The sequence below is a fragment of the Hyperoodon ampullatus genome, assembly GCF_949752795.1.
Source record: "Hyperoodon ampullatus genome assembly, chromosome: 12".
NCBI lineage: Eukaryota > Metazoa > Chordata > Mammalia > Artiodactyla > Ziphiidae > Hyperoodon > Hyperoodon ampullatus.
Window position 1 is genome coordinate 80,437,867 of NC_136925.1, and position 18,963 is coordinate 80,456,829.

At 37.8% G+C, this 18,963-nt stretch overlaps 1 protein-coding gene and 1 long non-coding RNA gene across 3 annotated transcripts in view; one reads left to right on the plus strand and one right to left on the minus strand.

Moving 5' to 3' along the window:
* Window positions 1-17,482, minus strand: part of SERAC1 (serine active site containing 1) — a gene marked incomplete at its 5' end in the record, with an annotated part of 43,210 nt that extends 25,728 nt beyond the window's left edge. The window contains 7 exons of one of the 2 annotated variants that reach the window (XM_079716245.1): window positions 4,995-5,123; window positions 6,126-6,247; window positions 8,004-8,135; window positions 9,382-9,471; window positions 11,845-11,981; window positions 14,539-14,575; window positions 17,391-17,482. In XM_079716245.1, the coding sequence (XP_079572371.1) occupies window positions 4,995-5,123; window positions 6,126-6,247; window positions 8,004-8,135; window positions 9,382-9,471; window positions 11,845-11,981; window positions 14,539-14,575; window positions 17,391-17,481 (738 nt within the window). The remainder of the gene's footprint in view (window positions 1-4,994; window positions 5,124-6,125; window positions 6,248-8,003; window positions 8,136-9,381; window positions 9,472-11,844; window positions 11,982-14,538; window positions 14,576-17,390) is intronic. The other variant, XM_079716246.1, reaches the window with a different exon arrangement.
* Window positions 1,338-8,260, plus strand: LOC307061201. The gene is made up of 3 exons (XR_013811173.1): window positions 1,338-1,477; window positions 1,936-2,114; window positions 7,954-8,260. It is a non-coding gene; the product is annotated as an uncharacterized lncRNA (long non-coding RNA).
* Window positions 17,483-18,963: the final 1,481 nt, after the last annotated feature.

An 18,963-nucleotide genomic window follows, 5' to 3' on the forward strand; every position in this document is an offset into this window, starting at 1 on the left:
CGTTCCTTTGCATGCCAACTGCACATTCTCACAATGGTGACCTAAAATCGACACTGCACCTAACTCTCAAAAGGTTCAGGGTGGAAACAGCAGATGTGTGTAAATAGACATATAAAAATATATCTATAGAAAGAGGGAGAGTAAATGGGGAATGATAAAACAAATGGGATAAAATATGAATAACTGGAAAATCTAGTGAAATGTATTATTGTTGCAATTCTTTAAGTTTGAAATTGAAGTACATATATTAATTATGTTACAAATTTTTTATTTTGATAACAGTCTTTCAGTATAATTGGTTTCCCATGTAATGCTATGAATTGTATTTTATGCATCTAGAAATGAGTTCATAGACTTTACCAAATCACCAAAGGGATGCACCTTTGGGTGTACAGAGATTAAGAAGCCCTGCTCTAAACCCGATCATAACTGTAGGCTATCTGCTAAAGCCCAGAGGAAGCTCTTCACGTGAGCAGTTTTGTACGGAAGGAGCTCACTCCATTTGAAGGGAGCCTGGGGATTATCACGGGACAGGTGTGTCATAAACTGATCAGATCACTAAAAGCCAGATGGATGCCCCTCCCACTCCTTCATCCCCAACTTACTGGCATATAAAAAAAATCCAGAGCCTGACTAAACTGGGGAGGGGGTGGGGAAATAAGAGTAACTACGATGGAGCTGCTTACTGATCTGATGAGATGGGACCTCAGGATTGAAACTAAACATTTATTTCAATATTAAACTAACTAAAGATGTGCTCCTTCTTTAAACTGCAGGCTGAGGCCATGACTTCTGGGCAGAAAAGAAGTGGCAGAGTGTATTCAACCACTCTCCTCTTCACTTAGCAAAAGGTAAGGAAGCACTGTAGAAGGTGACAGAACACTCTAGAAGGCAGAGGGATGGTAACTGAATAGTAATGAGCAGAACATGTTCTGTGCTGACAGTGAGGAACATCAGGCCAGGTTCCAGGAGCTCTGGCACGGGAGCGAGGAGAGAAGTGCGTGACGGCTCTGGGAGAGGGCAGGGGGTGGGATGCCGTGCAGGAGCAGCTGGCGCTCGTTGTAGGGCAGGAGAATCAAGAAGAGCCAGGGACATCTTACTCTCAGAAAACAAGGGTGCTCTCACAGCCACCCTGGGGATGGAATTTAAAAGGATAATGAGGTCAGCCTAAGGAACAGGTCCTGGTGGCCAGGCAGTGGCGCTCTGAGTATCAAAAGGAAAATGACTACACTTCACTGGAACGACTCCAAGACATGGTCGAAAGGAGAAATTATAAAAAGTATACTAGAGAAGTCATATCTACTGATGTGTCCCTAATTTCTCATAAAAACAGGTGAGGAAAAGACAAATCATTCTGTTGACTGAAAGAAATGAACAACGTGAGAGTTGTGAGTTGGGGCAAAATGAGGACTACAGCCCAAGGAGACAGCGTCTCAGACAGCTCGGAGGAACTGCTCCACAGAGGTCAGGGGGCAAGGTCAGTATTATGTATGAGTTTAAAGAAGGGGGGACGTGCTGTCAAGCACACGTTGCCAGAGGCTTGCTGCTCGTCACGAGGAGCAGCTGTCACCACTAACGATCTCAGTGCTTTTCTAGATACGAGGAGATGTGAGAACTTGGGCTCATAAAACCTTCTCCTGAAAATGTCTAACTATCTGAAGGCCTGTTCTGCCAGTTTTTCCCAGAGCACCGAGCACCTCATTCCCGATCTCTGCCCTGAACTCCTTTCAGGGTGTGTTGATGGTCAGTGGCTGCAGTGGCCAGTGACTTAATCCTTGTAGAGGCAGATGGAGAGTGCCAATTTTTAGTTGGCAATTCAATTGGTAAAAGAATATAAAATACTATGATTTGTTTTACTGATAAAATACTTTCTCCTCACTGAGTTGATTAGTTATTATAGTAATAGTGATTATAGTTTGTTTTGATTTCTCTTAGAGATATAAGAGATATTTTACGAAGACAAAAGTCTTGCTGAAATGGTACCACAAGAATAATGGCATTCAGTAATCACCCTCGGGCGGGCCGGAGTTGGAGTCTGTTTAGGATGCTACGCCTAGGACGCTGCTTTGATTCACTCAGAAGCCCTCTGCTATGTGTGGGTAGTTGTCTGCCAGGTATTTACATCTAGTCAATGGGAGTAGGAGATGTGGGGAGAGAACACCAACACCTCCATCAGAAGGGGCGCCTTTTCCCGTCTGAAGGCAGCCTTATTCCAAAGGAGTGGAGCTTCCCCATGGAGCACTCTGAGAGCTCTGATGACACTGCAGACGCCGTGCCTTCCTCACTTAATGCATGGTTTCCTTCAGTTTTCAGACTCCTTGCCACCAAACAAACTTTACACTCTGTAACTGTGCCTAGTGGCACCTTCCTGTCAATCCTCTCACCACCCCCAGGGGCAGGCACACCAGTAAACAAGGGCCAGTCCATGTCTGGATCACAAAAAGTAAAGGGCTCAGACTTAACATGTAATGGGAAGCCATTTGGACGCCTTCAAGCAGGAGTATGACTGGATCTAACTTGTGTTTTTAAAAACATCACTCTGGCTGCTGTGAGGACACAGAACTGGAGAGGTAAATTGGAGGATAGAGGTTGATGTGGTGTCTGTAGCTCACAGAGGTGATGGAGACGCAATAAGGAAGCTTTCTGGATCCAGCAAGATGGTGAACTTGGCTTCCAGTTGTGGACAAAGAACATAGCCTGCCATTACAGAAAACAAACAATGGCGCCCACCATCAAGCCTTCAGCCACGGCAGCACCCCCACCCGCTGTGTGCCTGAGGGGAATTCAGGGTGGAGGGAAACGTGAAACATTCTGTGCTCGATACTGGCCCTAGATAGTTAAGGTACATACCTAAGGAATAATTTCAGTGAGCCCAGATTCTTGCATCTTCCCCTACATAAAACCATTAACTTGAGATGTCTGTTCTTTGTGATTAGCAGTAATCTATGATGTTCAACTATGTGGCTTTTTTTCCCAACAAAAACTCAGTATTTCTGGCTCCTCCCTGACCTCTTTGGAGCAGTTCCGCAGAGTTATATGAGACGCTGTTTCCTGGGCTACAGTCCTAAGTAAGGTCCCTCGAATAAAACTTAACTCACAACTTTAGGTTGTGTGTTTTTCTTTAGTTGACATGGTGAACACCTCCCATGACAAACATGTTTAATAAAATATAACAAAAGCTATTTTAAAACAAAGTCAAGCTCAGGGACTTCCCTGGTGGTCCAGTGGTAAAGAATCTGCCTTACAATGCAGGGGACACGGGTTCGATCCCTGGTCAGGAAACTAAGATCCCACATGCTGCGGTGCAACTAAGGCCGTGTGCCACAACTACTGAGCTCGTGCGCCTCAGCTAGAGCCCACGTGCCACAAACTGCAGAGCCCATGCGCCCTGGAGCCTGAGTGCCACAACGAGAGAAGAGAAAACCCACACGCCACGACTAGAGAAGAAGCCCACGCACCTCAATGAGAGATCCTGCATGCCTCAACAAAGATCCCGCGTGCCGCAACTAAGACCCGATGCAGCCAAAAATAAATAAACAATAAATAAATCTTAAAAAAAAATAAAACAAAGTCAAGCTCTAAAGAAAATAAAAATAAATAAAGGGAAACCCTTGGGTGCTAGAATTGAAAACAGAACATTCAGCAGAAGCGATAAGCACATAGCTGATGATGTAAAATTCCTGCAGGCAGCTCAGGATGGGCTTTTAACACTTGTTCAGTGCAGAAGATGTGGTTTTGAGTCTCACATTCTATGGGAGCTAGATTTGAGATCCCTATATAAAGGCAGAACCTTGGAAAGATTGCCTCCTTGTCTATAAGAGAGTCTAGAAAAACTCTGCCCAGCAGCCCATGAAAGCAACAAGAAGCCTGTTTCTGCTTGGGGCTTTGAGTGAGAAATCACAATCCTAAGACTCTGCCATCCATAGATATATCTGAATTTATACTACCTATGTGCTACAGAAATTCCATACTGAGGAATCAATATAAAAAAACTAGTCCCTAACAGTGAACTCCTAGGGTATCGAAAAGAAGCAAACACAAAAACTGCTCTGTAGAGATAAATTTAGAATCTGAGGTGCTTGGGACTCCCATAGAAAACAATCTGGCTAAAGATAAGCTCACAGTAAAAATGATTAACACACGTTAATCTACAATATAACATAAGGGGGAGTCTGTGCCACCACAAACAGGAATTAACCCCCAATAAACTGAAATAATAAAAAACTGTGAAAGAGACTCTAAACTTATTTCTAAATGAAAGGAAGAAGAGAAAGCAAGATGAAAGAACAGGACACTACGAAGAAGAGATGATGATGGCCAGGAGTCAGTGGCTACAGTGAAGGTGGTGAGACAAAGGGATTCAGGGTATACTTGAAGGAACAGCTCACAGTAACTGCTGATTAGGTGAACCTGGAAGAAAGGAAGCAAGAATCCCTAGGCTTTAGCTTAAGCAACTAGGTGGGTACTCTGCCCTCTACTGAAATGAAAAAGACTAGAGGAGGAAGAGCTTGCAGAGGGTGGGTGGGTTTGGCATGTAAAGTTGGGATGCCTATTACACATCCAAGTAGAGACGTCAAGAAGGAGGTTGAATATCCATATCTAGAGCTTAGATGAGAACACAGGGCTAGAGAGATTGAGTTTAGGCATCACCAACATAGAGGTAATATTTTAAAGCCTTGTCAATTACTATTCATTCTTCAAGATGCGACTTCAGAGTACTTCCTATGAAGCCTTTTTAAAATGGTCTTTTAAACAGAGTGATGGGCTCTTGAAGTAACCTGTGTCTCTCTTACACACTTTGTGACTTTGTTTATTTACCTGTCTCCCATTATCCTGAACACCTAGCCCACTGTGTGGCACACAACCAGGAATCAGGATGTTTATTCAGTTCATGGATGAAAGACTATTCTGAAGTTCTTAGTGCGAGCCCCTGGCACAATATCTTGGAAAAGTGGGCCCTCAAAAATATTTACTGAATGAATAAATGAGCTAACCTTCTGAGCAGCTAGACTTTGACTGCTTTCACTCAGAGCCAAAGATGTAAAATACTGGATGCACTCATCTAGGTCTGTTTGAGGTAAAGAAGCCAGCAACTGTCTGAGCTCTTCTTCAATGGAAGAATCCTGAAATAAAGGAAAATAAATTCTTCATAATTAAACTGAACAATTGAGTATAACAAAAGTACACAAAGAATCAAAGCCAAAACAAAACAGGAGAGGTAAATCAGTGCTTTTAGTCTTGAAAACAGTCACCACCCTGGTTAGTAGAGGATCATTTAATTTTGAATTCTATACTTTCATGTCTGCTAACTCAATCTGAAAGACCTATTGCAAAGCATAGCTCAAGATTTTCACCTCATAGTCTACTTCACATCTTGACTCAAAATGAATTATTACATTCTTTCTAACTAAAGCTGGCTTTTTAATATGCAGAACTTACTCCTACCTGATTTTTTCTAATAACTAATATCTAGAATAATTTGTTTTTCTATTTTTCAAAAACGGATTGCAAGTTTTCAGATTTTCATTTTCTAGAAAAGTCTGAGAAAAGCACTCAAGGAACATGCTCTAATATCTATATTAGTAGTTAACAATTAATATCCATGTATATTAGTACATTAATATCTGTATGTAGTAGTTCTCCAGAGACTGTTTTGCACCCCAGGAAATATTCAGCGATATCTGAGACATTTTTGGTTGTTACAACTTGGGGGTGCTACTGTCATCCAATGAGTAGATGCCAGGGATGCTGCTACAGTGTACAGAACAGCTTCCAACAACAAAGAATTATTTGGCCCAAAATGTCAGTAGTGTTGAGGTTGAGAAAAACTGTTCTATAGCAACTTTAGAACAAAGGAACAATTTATGGATGCTGATATGCTAAGAAGCCACCCTCTGGTGTATAGAGACTCCCAACTCCACATAGGGGAAAATAATTTAGGAGAAACAGCACCTCCTGTGGAATCAAGAAATCTTGGAATGGAAGCTACAATTGCAGGTTTACACCCTAGTTTACCTGCTTGTGACAAGTAATCAACAAACTGCTTTTTGAATGGTTATTTTGCACCCAAAGTGAAGATGATATATTAAACATTTTTTACTCACTGGATTATTTTATTTACTTACTTCTTTTAAAGATGGCAAAGGAGGTGGGTGGAGAAAAAAGCGAAGATCACTATCTTTGCTTCGTGCCAGACCAATAAGAGTTCTCAGATCACAGGCTTGAGCAATTATCCTATACTGGTAATCTATTGTAAAAGTATATTGTGAGCACCCAAATTAGCTTATGGTTATTTCAAAGGTTAAATTAACAACTTAACTTTTAAACTACAAGTTTGTAATTCAAAATTTCCCAAATTTTTTTTAACTGCAACTGCATTTACAATACCAGTAAGCTAAATATCCAACATTTCCATGACTGATCTCATAATTCTCAACATATATCTAGGTATATCACAATCAAACTAACCTTTTTGAAAAAAATAAACCTCAAATGTGAAAACTGATAGGTCAGAACCAATTTAACTTCTCCTTAAAGAAAAAAAATTCCATCATCCAAAAGCTATTTTGATCACTACTCAAAAAACCTGAGTTCCGTTTAAACCTGTCGTCCCCTGGTACCTACATGGTGCTTTGACATTCCATGAAGCCCATGAATAATCTGAGGTTCCAGACAGTAGTACTTTGTTTTAGCCTTCATGATTTCACCATTCCATTCTTTATGTATTGCTATACAGTGTTTGTGTCCCTTCCAAATTCATGTGTTGAAACCTAATCCCCAATGTCACAGTATTTGGAGGTAGCACCTCTGTGAGGTGATTAGGTCAGGATGGTGGCACCCTCATGACTGGGATTAGTGCTCTTATAAAAGAGACCCCAGAGAGCTCCCTCAATCCTCACCAGACACAGAATCTGCTGGCACCCTGATCTTATATTTCCCAGCTTCCAGAAAACTGTGAGAAATAAATTTCTGTTGTTTATAAGCTACCCGGTCTAAGGTATTTTGTTATAGCATCCCAAATGGATTAAGGACATGTATCAAAAATAAACTGCAGCCACTGAAAGAGACATTTTTTAATAATAGCACTATATAACTTGGGTGAGCTCTTTAGAATCAAGTGGGGAACTTTAAAAAAATCTACATGCCAGGGCTCCAACTGTGATTTTTCTGATACAGCAGAAGTCTGAAATGGAGTCCTGGGAGGCAGATTTTGAAACAGATTTTTATTCTAAGTCTCCACTCGTATTAAAGAAGCTTATTTTTACATTACAAATTATTATAAATTATTATAGCCACCACTCAATCAAACTAATTAACTTGTATGAAGACAGAGATCTTATTCTGAGACTAAATTTTTCTTTGAAAACATTATTCTTTTTTGTTTACCCATTTTTACAAGATGACTCTACTAACAAAGTGTACTTTAGTCCCTGTACTCAGAGCAGATCTGATCTCTTGCTCATGTACTTTTACTGCAGAACTTGTGATTTTAAATACAACTAAATATTTAAAATCTTCCTTAAAAAACAAATATACACATGCAAATTAGGCACATTTAACGAAGTATTAGTATTAAAGCCAAATAGACTGTCAAAGTGAATGCAAATATAACTTTGATGCAGCCAGCAATTAAAATATATTTTATTAAATAGGAACCAAAAAAACCCACAGACACATTAGGCCATAACTATCAGAATCAAGAGTTTCTCCAATCAAGTAAAAGTTCATTCTGGTAGAAAGTTATACAAATATATCTACCTCAGTTTTGAGGGTGTTTTTACCAAACACAATATGACTACCAGGCCAGCAGGTTTTACACTTTCTCTCAGGTTTTACACTTTCTCTATCACTAGAGTTTCTTTTAAATTTTTTTGAAAATATTTTTTACATATATTAATATTTCCTGAATTATTTTCCTTCCTTAATACCTCCTTCCCTTCTCTTTTACATCAGAAATCAAGAGCTAGCTGATGGTGTGCCATGTGTTCAGATGGTTTCATTACCATGCCAGTGATGGGTCTCTGACATTTCCTGCACAGCCTGCAGTCGTGCTGCTCTGTCATCGGACTTACTCTTCCTCAGGAGTAGCCACACAGCACATTCGTGATCTTCTATGTCAATTGTACTAAAGGTGTCTTTGTTAAAAAAAAAAAAAAAAAAAAAAAGACAATGTGAACAGTTAAAACAACATTTTCATCCTCACATTTAAGACAGTAATTTACAAATATTTGAAATCTACAATAGGAAAGTTATATCCGTCTCCAGGTGTTGATAATGACTGATAGGTTTGTTCTCAGTTCTGTCATATTATTTTGTTTTATTTGTTACGTATATTTTGTATGTGCTTTTGTTTTATATATTATGTTGCTTTCACAATGAGATCTTTTTTTTTTGGCTCCTTTTCCCTAAAAAACTTTCTATTATGAGAAATATCAAACATATGGGATAGATTAAAAGAATAATACATTGACATCCACATACTTACCACAACTAGATTTAATAAATGTTATTATTTTGCCATATTTGCTTAATCTATATGGATGTGTGTGTATTTTTTTTTTTTTTTTTTTTTTTGTCACGCCACATAGCTTGTGGGATCTTAGTTTCCCAACCAGAGATCGAACCTGGGCCCTCAGCAGTGAAAGCGTGAAGTCCTAACCACTGGACTGCCAGGAATTCCCCAGGATGTGTGTGTATTTATTTCTGAACTATGTGAAAGAAAGGTGCAGGAATAATGACATTCTACCCTTTCATAGTTCAACATGCATCTCCTAAGAATAAGCCTGCATTCTCCTATATAATCACAATGCCATTTTAACGCCCAAGAATACTAACAAAAATCTTCCAAATCATCTAAAATTCAGTCCAATTCCATATTCAAATTTTTCCAATTGCCCTCAAAATATCTTTAGAGCTGCTTTTTAAAAGACAGGATTTAAGTCTCTTTAGTATCTTAATTCTAGAAAGTTTTCCCACCTTTTTTTTTCATGATGCCAACTTTTTAAAGAGATCAGGTCAGCTCTTTTATAGCTAGCTTCACAATGCAGATTTGCCTGATTGTGAAATCTACATTTTTGATGCAATATTCTCATTATGAGAAAGCATGGGAGTGATTTTCTAACAAATTTTAAATTTTGAAATATTCATCAAGAGAGTCTCAATATTTATTTACAACTATCTAACAACAATGCATCCATAAAGATAGAAGAAAAGAGTCCAAGGCATCAAGCCCTTAAATATAGCTCAAGAGAATAATGTTCCTCAATTTTCCATAGCTATAATAAATGTTAGTATAAGAAATGGGAAAAAAAATCTCAGGTTGATCATCGAATGACTTTCAGATTACTGATAAGGAGCTTCAGTTAAATATGTGATACTTACCAGCAAATGGACCCTGTAATATCCTGGCTGATGTTGCCAATACTTTTCTTACTGCTTTGTGAAGCTCTTTTCTTGCCTGGTAGGTGATTCCTAAAATGATTACAAATTTAAATAAAACCAAGTAGGTACTCTTAATGCTATGCTCCAATACTTCAAAGAAAAAAATGTATAAACTAAACCCCAATTTTTTCAAAAAGAAAATATAAAACAGCATCGGCTCCATAGCTCAGGGGTTAGAGCACTGGTCTCGTAAAACAGCAACTTTCTCTTTTTACTGTCACTGTTTAAAGCAACTAAAACCATTATGGGAACACAGAACTCTAGATCCCCAAAAAAACCACTGCTTTCCTAGTCAGGGAGAAAGTAAAAACAAAACAAAAGCAAAAACACTAACTAAAACTAACAAAAAGCCTCATATACAACATAGGATTAACTACATTCAGGAAAATGTCACTTAAAAATACCACTCTCAAAGTGAAATTTAGACATACCTTACTAATGAGATTAAGCTTTACTATATAGGTAAATTATATGCTATAAAAATTATCTGTGTAATTGAAATTGTAACACACCATAAAAGCACGTTGAAACAGGAAGGTGAAATAACAATAAACACAAACAGGAGAGAGTGGTGATACATATAGCTGTAGACAGGGGAGCAGCAGAACCTGCCCACTCAGGGAATGTAAAGTGCTCACAGGCATGGTTATTCTGGCTGACAGTGTAGAACAGGCAGCTGTAAATCTAGTGTGATGACTCACCAAGCTACCCATATCCTGATGAAAAGATACTCCTCTGCCCTAAAATCTCATGTTCAACAAGCAATCGTCTGATTACTAATTGGGTTTCCATGTGACCAAAATATGGAGAAGGGGAGTGTTCTGACTAGTAAAGACAGGTTTTCCAGCCTTAACGACAGATTTTTTCCCTCTGTAAATAAGTTGCTATTCATACTTGTGAATCCATCTCATGAGTTTAGTGTGCATGAATAAATGCCTTAGAGCAAAAATACCTCTGCGCTAAGTGACAAAATCATGTTTTTATGCTTGCTAAACTGAGGACCAGCCTGTGAGGAACTCCAAGTTTAGACTAAAAAAGCTGGCTAGTCTTCATCTGACTTAGTTATAGGAGAGCTGCAAATGTGGGTTAAATATGAAAGTCCAAAATTTTATCTTCAATTAATTCTTTAGGAACTTGGTTCTCATAGGGTTTGGTGATTTGTAGACTTAGCTGAACCTATTTTATTAATATTGTGCTTTAAATACTCATTTTTTATTTTTTATAGTTTTTTTCTTCCAGTTTTCCTGAAATATAGTTGACATACAGCTCTGTATAACTTTAAGGTAAACAGCATAATGATTTGACTTACAAACATCATGAAATGATTACCACAACAAGTTTAGTGAACATCTATCATCTCATACGGATACAAAATCAAAGAAAAAGAAAAAAAATGTTTCTTTTTCTCTGTAATGAGACTTCTTAGGATTCACTCTCTTAACAACTTTCATATATAACATACAGCAGTGTTAATTACATTTACATTTATATTTATTAATGTTATACATGACATCCCTAGTACTTATTTACCTTATAACTGCAAGTTTGTACATTTTGACCACCTTCATCCAACTCCCCTTCCTCCACATGCCCCACCTCTGGTAACCACAAACCCGATCTCTGTTTCTATGAGTTCGTTTTTGAAGTATAATGACCTACAACACTGTGTTAGTTCCTGGTATACAACACAGTGATTCCATATTTCTATACATTTCAAAATGATCACCACGCTCAGTCCAGTTACTGTCTGTTACCATACAAAGGTATTGCATAATTATGGACCACATTCCCCACACTTCATACCCATAACTCATTTATTTTGTAACCAGAACTCTGTACCTCTTAATCGCCCTCACCTATTTCTCTCCTCCCCTCATCCTACCCCTCTGGCAACCACCTGTTTGTTCTCTGTAGAAACGATTCTGTTTTGTTATGTTTATTCATGTTTTATTTCTAGATTCCACATATATGTGAAATAATACAGCATTTGTCCTTCTCTGACTTATTTCACTTAGCATAATATCCTCTGGGTTTATCCATGTTGTTACAAATGGCAAGGTTTCATTCCTTTTTATGGCTGAGTAATATTCCATTGTATATATGTACCGCATCCTCTTTATCCATTCATCTACTGATGGGCACTTAGGTTGCTTTCATATCTTGACTATTGTAAATAATGCTGCAGTGAATAGAGGAGTGCATAATCTTTTAGAATTTCCTTTGGATAAATACTCAGGAGTGGCATTGCTGGTTCTATTGTAGTTCTATTTTTAAATTTTTAAGGAATCTCAATACTGTTTTCCGTAGTGTTTGTACCAATTTACATTCCTAAATACTCATTTTTAAATTCAATAAGTAGCTTCCATTTTTCATGAAGATGGGATTACTTTACCATAAACTTACCGTGATTTTCTCTTTTATCTAAAGAAACTGTGTGCACATATATATATGACTTCATTTTTTCTCTTTCTACCACTCGAGTATCTAATGTCAAAGACTTCTTCAAGGCCAGAACTTCATATGTAATAAATAAAGAACCTCTTAAAAAGAAACAAAAAATTCATCATAAATATATGATCTAAATATAACACAGGAGCCACTTTTTTTTATTAAGCTTTTTGTAGAACTTTTTCTTTTTTATTGGGAAACATAACCTATATACAGTAATGTGCATATAACATACATTATACATATATATGTATAAATGTATACACACATTTCAGCTTACAAATAATAATAAATAGCTGCAATACCATACCCAGGCAAAAAAAACAAAACATTAACAGTACCCATAAGCCCACAGTGCATCCCTCTCTGATCCTGACCCACTCTCTCATCTCTATAGCTATTATTCTGGGTCTTATTATAGTAATATCCTTGCTATTCTTTATAGTTCACCACCTAAACATGAACCTTTAAACAACGGGGCTTAGTTTTGTCTGTCTGTGAACTTCACAGGAATGAAATCACACTGTATGTATTCTTTAGTTCACCTTCTGCTTGTGAGATTCATCCATGTTGTTACATGTATCTGGAGTTCATGCATTTATATTTTCACATGGTATGTGATTCATCCATTGTATAGCTATACTACAACTTATTTATCTGTTCTACCACAAACAGGCAATTTAGGGAATTTCTATCGATAGCTTGAGTCTGTTACACATTGTATATATACATCTACACTGTATGCATGTGTATATGTTCCTCTAGGATACATATCTAGAAGTAAAATTACAGACTTTCTGAAAGTATATATATTGTTCAACTTTACTAAATAATGCCAAACCATTTTTTTTTAAAGATTAGCCAACTTGTACTCCTTATCACCAGCATATGAAAATTTCTCCTGAGAGTTATACCTAAAATCAAATATTAAAACTGAAATACAGGGGACGCAGTGGTGTCGCAGGGGTTAAGAATCCGTCTGCCAATGCAGGGGACACGGGTTCGAACGCTGGTCTGGGAAGATCCCACATACTGCAGAGCAAGTAAGCCCGTGCGCCACAACTACTGAGCCTGTGCTCTAGAGCCCGCGAGCCACAGCTACTGAAGGCCGTGTGCCTAGAGCCCGTGCTCCACAACAGGAGAAGCCACCGCAATAAGAAGCCCCGCACACCGCAAGGAAGAGTAGCCCCCGCTCGCCGCAACTAGAGAAAGCCCACGCGCAGCAAAGAAGACCCAATGCAGCCAAAAATAAATAAATAAATAAATAAATTTTTTTAAGTGAAATACAGGGAATTCCTGTATTACTGCACTGTAATTCCGTGCAGTTGTTAGGACTCCGCACTTTCACTGCCAAGGGCCCGGGTTCAACCCTGTTTGGGGAATTAAAATCCTGTTAGCTGCACGGTGCAGCCAAAAAAAAAAAAAAAAAAGGAAAACTGGAAAGAAAAAAGTGAAATACAATGTTGTGTATCCTAAAATGAAGGACTTTTCCCCTAATCAGATTGACCTACAGTAAATCCAGACACAAAGGCTGCACTCTGTCTAGATTCACAACTTAGAAACAACAGTTTTATGAAGTCTTTTTCTGAGCTTCCCACCCTAAAGCAAAAGCAAGTAAGACAGAAAGGCCAGACACTGGCCAGTACCAGAAGAATAGAGAGAAAGCTCTCAAGAATCATCACCTCTCCTGGGGAATCTATCTGAGCAGCCAAAAAGAACAAATCGATTCAGTATTTTTATCATGCTTTCCATGAAAGCCAAAATTCTTTACCAGAAATTGTGATTAATTTTCACTATATTCCTGAATATAACTGTGATATAAACAAAGAAATTGCATTGTGGAAAAGAATATACATTTATCTTTTGCCTGGAATGAATCAAAAGAAAAAATCATCTAAATATGTTTTGTCTTACAATTTCATGGAGAAATGTATGTATTTGGATAAAATGCCAAATATATCTCCTTTATCATTTTAACATCTAAGAGTTGATTTTATATTTATACTAATGAAAAAGAATATTATTAACAAAAACACTAGAACAGTATTAGACATAAATTTAACATATATATCCTCCGCACCCCCCCCCCAAAAAAAAAGGAAAGAAAAGAGAATGAAAAATAACGATTTTGGGGAAGATAGTTACTCCATTCATTAAGCATGTGTCTCTGAAACAGCATGAGATGAGAGTGTCAATCTATTGGTTTTCTCAGTCAACCTCAATTTCCTTTCATAAGAGCTCTATGGTGACTTAAAGGATGTTCAAAAGTAATTCTGACTATAGTTTATTTTTACCTTCTTCACCCTCTTTATAACCTAACACAAGATGTGATTTTAGGTGTGTGAAAGCTAATTAGTGAGTGCCTGCTCTCTACATGCCAAGTGCTTCCCTCAGAGAAACAGTGCCAGGTGGGGAGAAACCCCATCGTACACCTCGATCCAAGACAAAACACTCCTCAGGAGTTAGAGTAACTGGATCAAGACAACACTGAAGTGGTAGAACCAGTGATTAACCAGTGATGAATCCACATGTTTATAGATTCCAAAATCTATACCCTTTCACTGCCCCATGTTACCTGTAAATCACTTCCACTGAGATTTCAAACAGTAGTATCATAAAGCCAGTTAATATTTCACAGTTGACACTTACCCTAAAATAAGTGATCCAGTAAACTTTATTATATTTCCTTCAAAAAGAAAGGGGGAAAAAAAGTCAATGTGATGAATATCAATTGGAAAAATTGATATCTTTCCATTAATATAATCATTTACTATCAACACATGGCTTCCTATTCCCAGATACAAAAAATGAACCAATAGGCACTGAGTCCAAAATACAATCTGTATTTCATACTAATTCTCCCCTTCCTCCACCTCTTCTTATTCTGCCATCCTCCACACTAAATCAGTAAGAAACCCTCGTTTTGCTGCACTACTGATACTGCCAGGCCTAAAGTGCTTTCACTGAATGCAATGTCCAGGGAGCTAACTGTCCTGACTTTTTTTTAGTTCACAACCAGTTAAATAAAGGAATGGGAAGAATTCTCCATATCACTACCTAAGACTATATTAAGGGATTATGTTTGTGAAGTGGGACACAAAATGATTCTTCCCAAAGAAATTATGTTATAATTGGTGGTTAAGTGCCATATATAGGTAGTCCTGTTTAAAATATAGGTTAGGGACTTCCCTGGTGGTCCAGTGGTTAATACTTCTCCTTCCAATGCAGGGGGTGCGGGTTTGATACCTGTTCAGGGAGCTAAGATCCCACATTCCTCGCAGCCAAAAAAACAAAACATAAAACAGAAGCAATATTGTAACAAATTCAATAAAGACTTTAAAAATGGTCCACATCAAAAAAATCTTTAAAAAAAATATAGGTTAGGACTTCCCTGGTGGCGCAGTGGTTGAGAGTCCGCCTGCTAACGCAGGCAACACGGGTTCGTGCCCCGGTCCGGGAAGATCCCACATGCCGCAGAGCGGCTGGGCCCGTGAGCCATGGCCGCTGAGCCTGCGCGTCCAGAGCCTGTGCTCCGCAACGGGAGAGGTCACAACAGTGAGAGGCCCGCATACCGCAAAAAAAAAAAAAAAAAAAAATATATATATATATATATACATATATATATATAGAGAGAGAGAGAGAGGTTACTTTCTACAGGCTTATTTAAAATTTTTTGTTTGGAACTTGGAAAACATTTTTTTTTAATATTAAAAAAAAAAAGTCCTAGTGGTAGACACAGCTAGCTGTCTATTCAGTACACATAAGCCCCTTAATTCTTACTAACACAACCTGATTACTACCTAAAGATATTCAAATTTCCTTGATTCTTACTAACACAACCTGATTACTACCTAAAGATATTCAAATTTCTTTACTAGCTAAAGATATTCAAAGATACCTGATTACTACCTAAAAACTCCTCTGCAGGTAGGGCTGGCTGTGCAACACAGCTGTAGCCAATATATATATACACATATATATATAGAGATATAATACATCTATATAAACATATAGATGGAAGTCTATAGGGAGAGATCCTTCCCCAAATAAAAAGACAAAGCCTCATAACATGGCTTTTGGTCTTTCTGCCTTCTTGATGTCCTGGGATTCAGCAACAACTTGTTACCATGAGGATGATAAGATAATAGAGCAGGAAGATGAGAGAATTGCTAAACTGTGGTTCCTGCCCTAAATTGTCTCCATCTTGACTTCCTGTTATGTAAGAAAAATGAAAACCTTATTAATTTAAGCCATTATAGTCTAGTTTCTGTTATATGTACTGAACATAATGTTAACTAATATATTACCCATGATGATTAGGGACTGCAGGCAGCTCATGAATATCTATGTAACCTATAATTTGTTGGATGTATAGAGGTAGGTAGCCCTTTGTTCAGACCTTCAACTTATGCTGCCAAGAACACATTTCGCCTCCCTACTGAGGGATAAGGAACTTTCCTCCATCAACTTCCCTATGCATCAGCCAAGGGAGATGGAAATTCCTCCCAAACTCTAGGACCCAGTGGTTCCAGAACAGGAAAGAGGACAGTTCCAGAAAATCTGCAGGGATGAGATCGAAAGTTGTGACACACAGAGCTTCCTGACTGTGCAACCCCTCTGGGACCTTTTTCATTCCAAGATGGCTTCCTGGACTTCCCCGGGAACAGCCAGTTTATTTCCTCCTATACTGCTGCCATCTGCTTCTTCTTACTAGGATGTTTCTTTTTCACTAAGCCCTGGAAACAAAATACAGACTCACAGCCTTTTCTCCTACCCCGAAGTGTATTTACTACTCTTGAGTGTGTTTTGCTAGAAATGATGAGAGAAGAAAAGCTCCCTTCTCTGTCCCACTCCTCTTTTTATTTTTAAAATACAAAATCACAGAATCTTCTAGATGAAAAGGATCTATCCTAAAAACTGATCTTTCTTACTGATCAAAAGGAAGCTCCATGAGGACAGAGACTTCATCTTATTCAATACTGTATCCTCAGGGCCTAGTAATAGTACCTGGCACACAGCAGAATGAATGAAAGATGGCCTAGGCCAATATTCTCATTTTACAAATAAAGATTAGTAAAAGTAATGTAAATAAAGATTTACAAATAAAGACAGTAGATTAGTGCTAGATCCTAAGTTCCTGTAGGGCAAGCAAAACATCTTCCTGGTTCACCACTGAATTCCCAGAACCTAATACATGTGCCTGGCACCATGTTTTACAGAAGCTTAATAAATGGCTGCTGAATAAGAATGCAGTGACACGAGTTTAAAAGGATGAGTATGAATCTGACAGGAAACATAGGGGAGGGAAAAGATTCCCAAGAAAAACGAGTATGCATGGCTCTGGGCGTACAAATTTGGGGTGAACCTTTAGTACAGAAAAGACATAAACAACTTTGAGATTTATCATGGATTAAATAAGTTTTTGTGGACAACCCTGGAAACTTAACCACAATTCTATCACTGTTTCTACAAGAAGATATTGTTGTTTAAACTGTACTCACTGACATCTCTCCAGTACGTGCTGCTTTTTGGCGGAGGAGTTGAGGTTCCCATTCTTCTGCAACAGATGACGCAATAAGCAGCCAGGGACATTCTGTGTACTTAGAACAATTATAACACGTTTAATTTAGCATGTAATTAAAAACATTTCTCTTAACTATAAGAACATGTCACAATCACAGTAGACTGCCCACAGAGTTAGATTTTTCAAGACCTGGAAAAAAAGTTTTCAATTAAAGAAAATACTTTCTCCCTTAAAAATTTAAAGCAGACTTATTAGAATAGTATTTTGCTAGTACCTCGATGATTATTCTTCAATGTGTCCAACTGTGAACAATGATTAGTAGGAAAAAGGAAAAGAGATTATTAATCAGAATATCAATATAGGAATCAAAAAATTTTTAATGCCTTCTAAAAAAATATATATGCATATAGAGAGATATATTTATCTTTAGTGACTGAAGTCCCTACAGAAATGAAAAGCAGCTCTGAATGGAAGATATACTCAGGACCCAGAGAAGTGTTTAGCTTTTCTCCAAGGCCTTCAAGAGGGTACCCAACATTGTTTAAAATCTTTGAAATTTAATCGTTACTTGTTGGCATCCTGTCAAAGAAGGAGATGTTGCCCAACTATTTAATCACTATCCTTTTGCTCAACTATTTCATCAACTGAGTAAAGATGATCTAAATATGATGCGATGGTTTCTAGAACAACTCAGTATTCCAGAATCATAGATTGTCTTTGGATGAGACGTTTCTTTCTTCTTTTTTCTTTTGCAATAAGAGAAAAGAAAGAAGATGCCTTGAGGAACTCATGTGAGAAATGGTCTTTGGTTTAATACATTAAAAACTTCTGGCAGCTTTACAGGGATTAAGAGGAAAATTGCTTGGTGTACATGTGTAAGAAAATCTGTTAGCAATAACACAAAATAAAAAGCTTAAACATTTTTTCTTGTAATTCTAGTACCTCAATTGATGACTAAGCAAACTAGTTTAGGCAACAGATAAACTTGTAAAGGTCACTGTTTTAAAGGTCATTGTATCTTATTTTCTCACTGTTTAAAGGGTTGCTGCTACTTCTCTATGAGACACAGGATAATGGTAAAAATGATACAAAGACAGCAACGAAGTAGGTGCTTATAAAACCAAGGCAGAATGCAATGTAAACTAAGAGTTTATGTATAGATTTTCATTTTAGTTACTACATGAAAACTTTTGACTAAAACAAAAATGCAGAGCAAAAATCTACTGCTTCCTTCAATCCCAACATCTACTATGAAAGTGGTCAACTATAAAACATTATACGAATATTGTTTACTATTACTTCTCTGGCCTAAAAACCTTCACGGTATTAACTTAAACAAACCACCCACCAGCAGGTTCCCCTCCCACCAAGTCCTGGGTATGAATGAGTATAGTGGAAATATACTTCCTCATCTTATTTCCCTCTAGGTTTCCTCCAATGACATCACTGGCTCTTCCAGATTTTTCCAGAATAAACTAACTCTAACTCTCTTTCAACTCTCTCAGCGTCTTGACTATTTCCAGTTCACTGCTCTCCAGCCTCAACACACC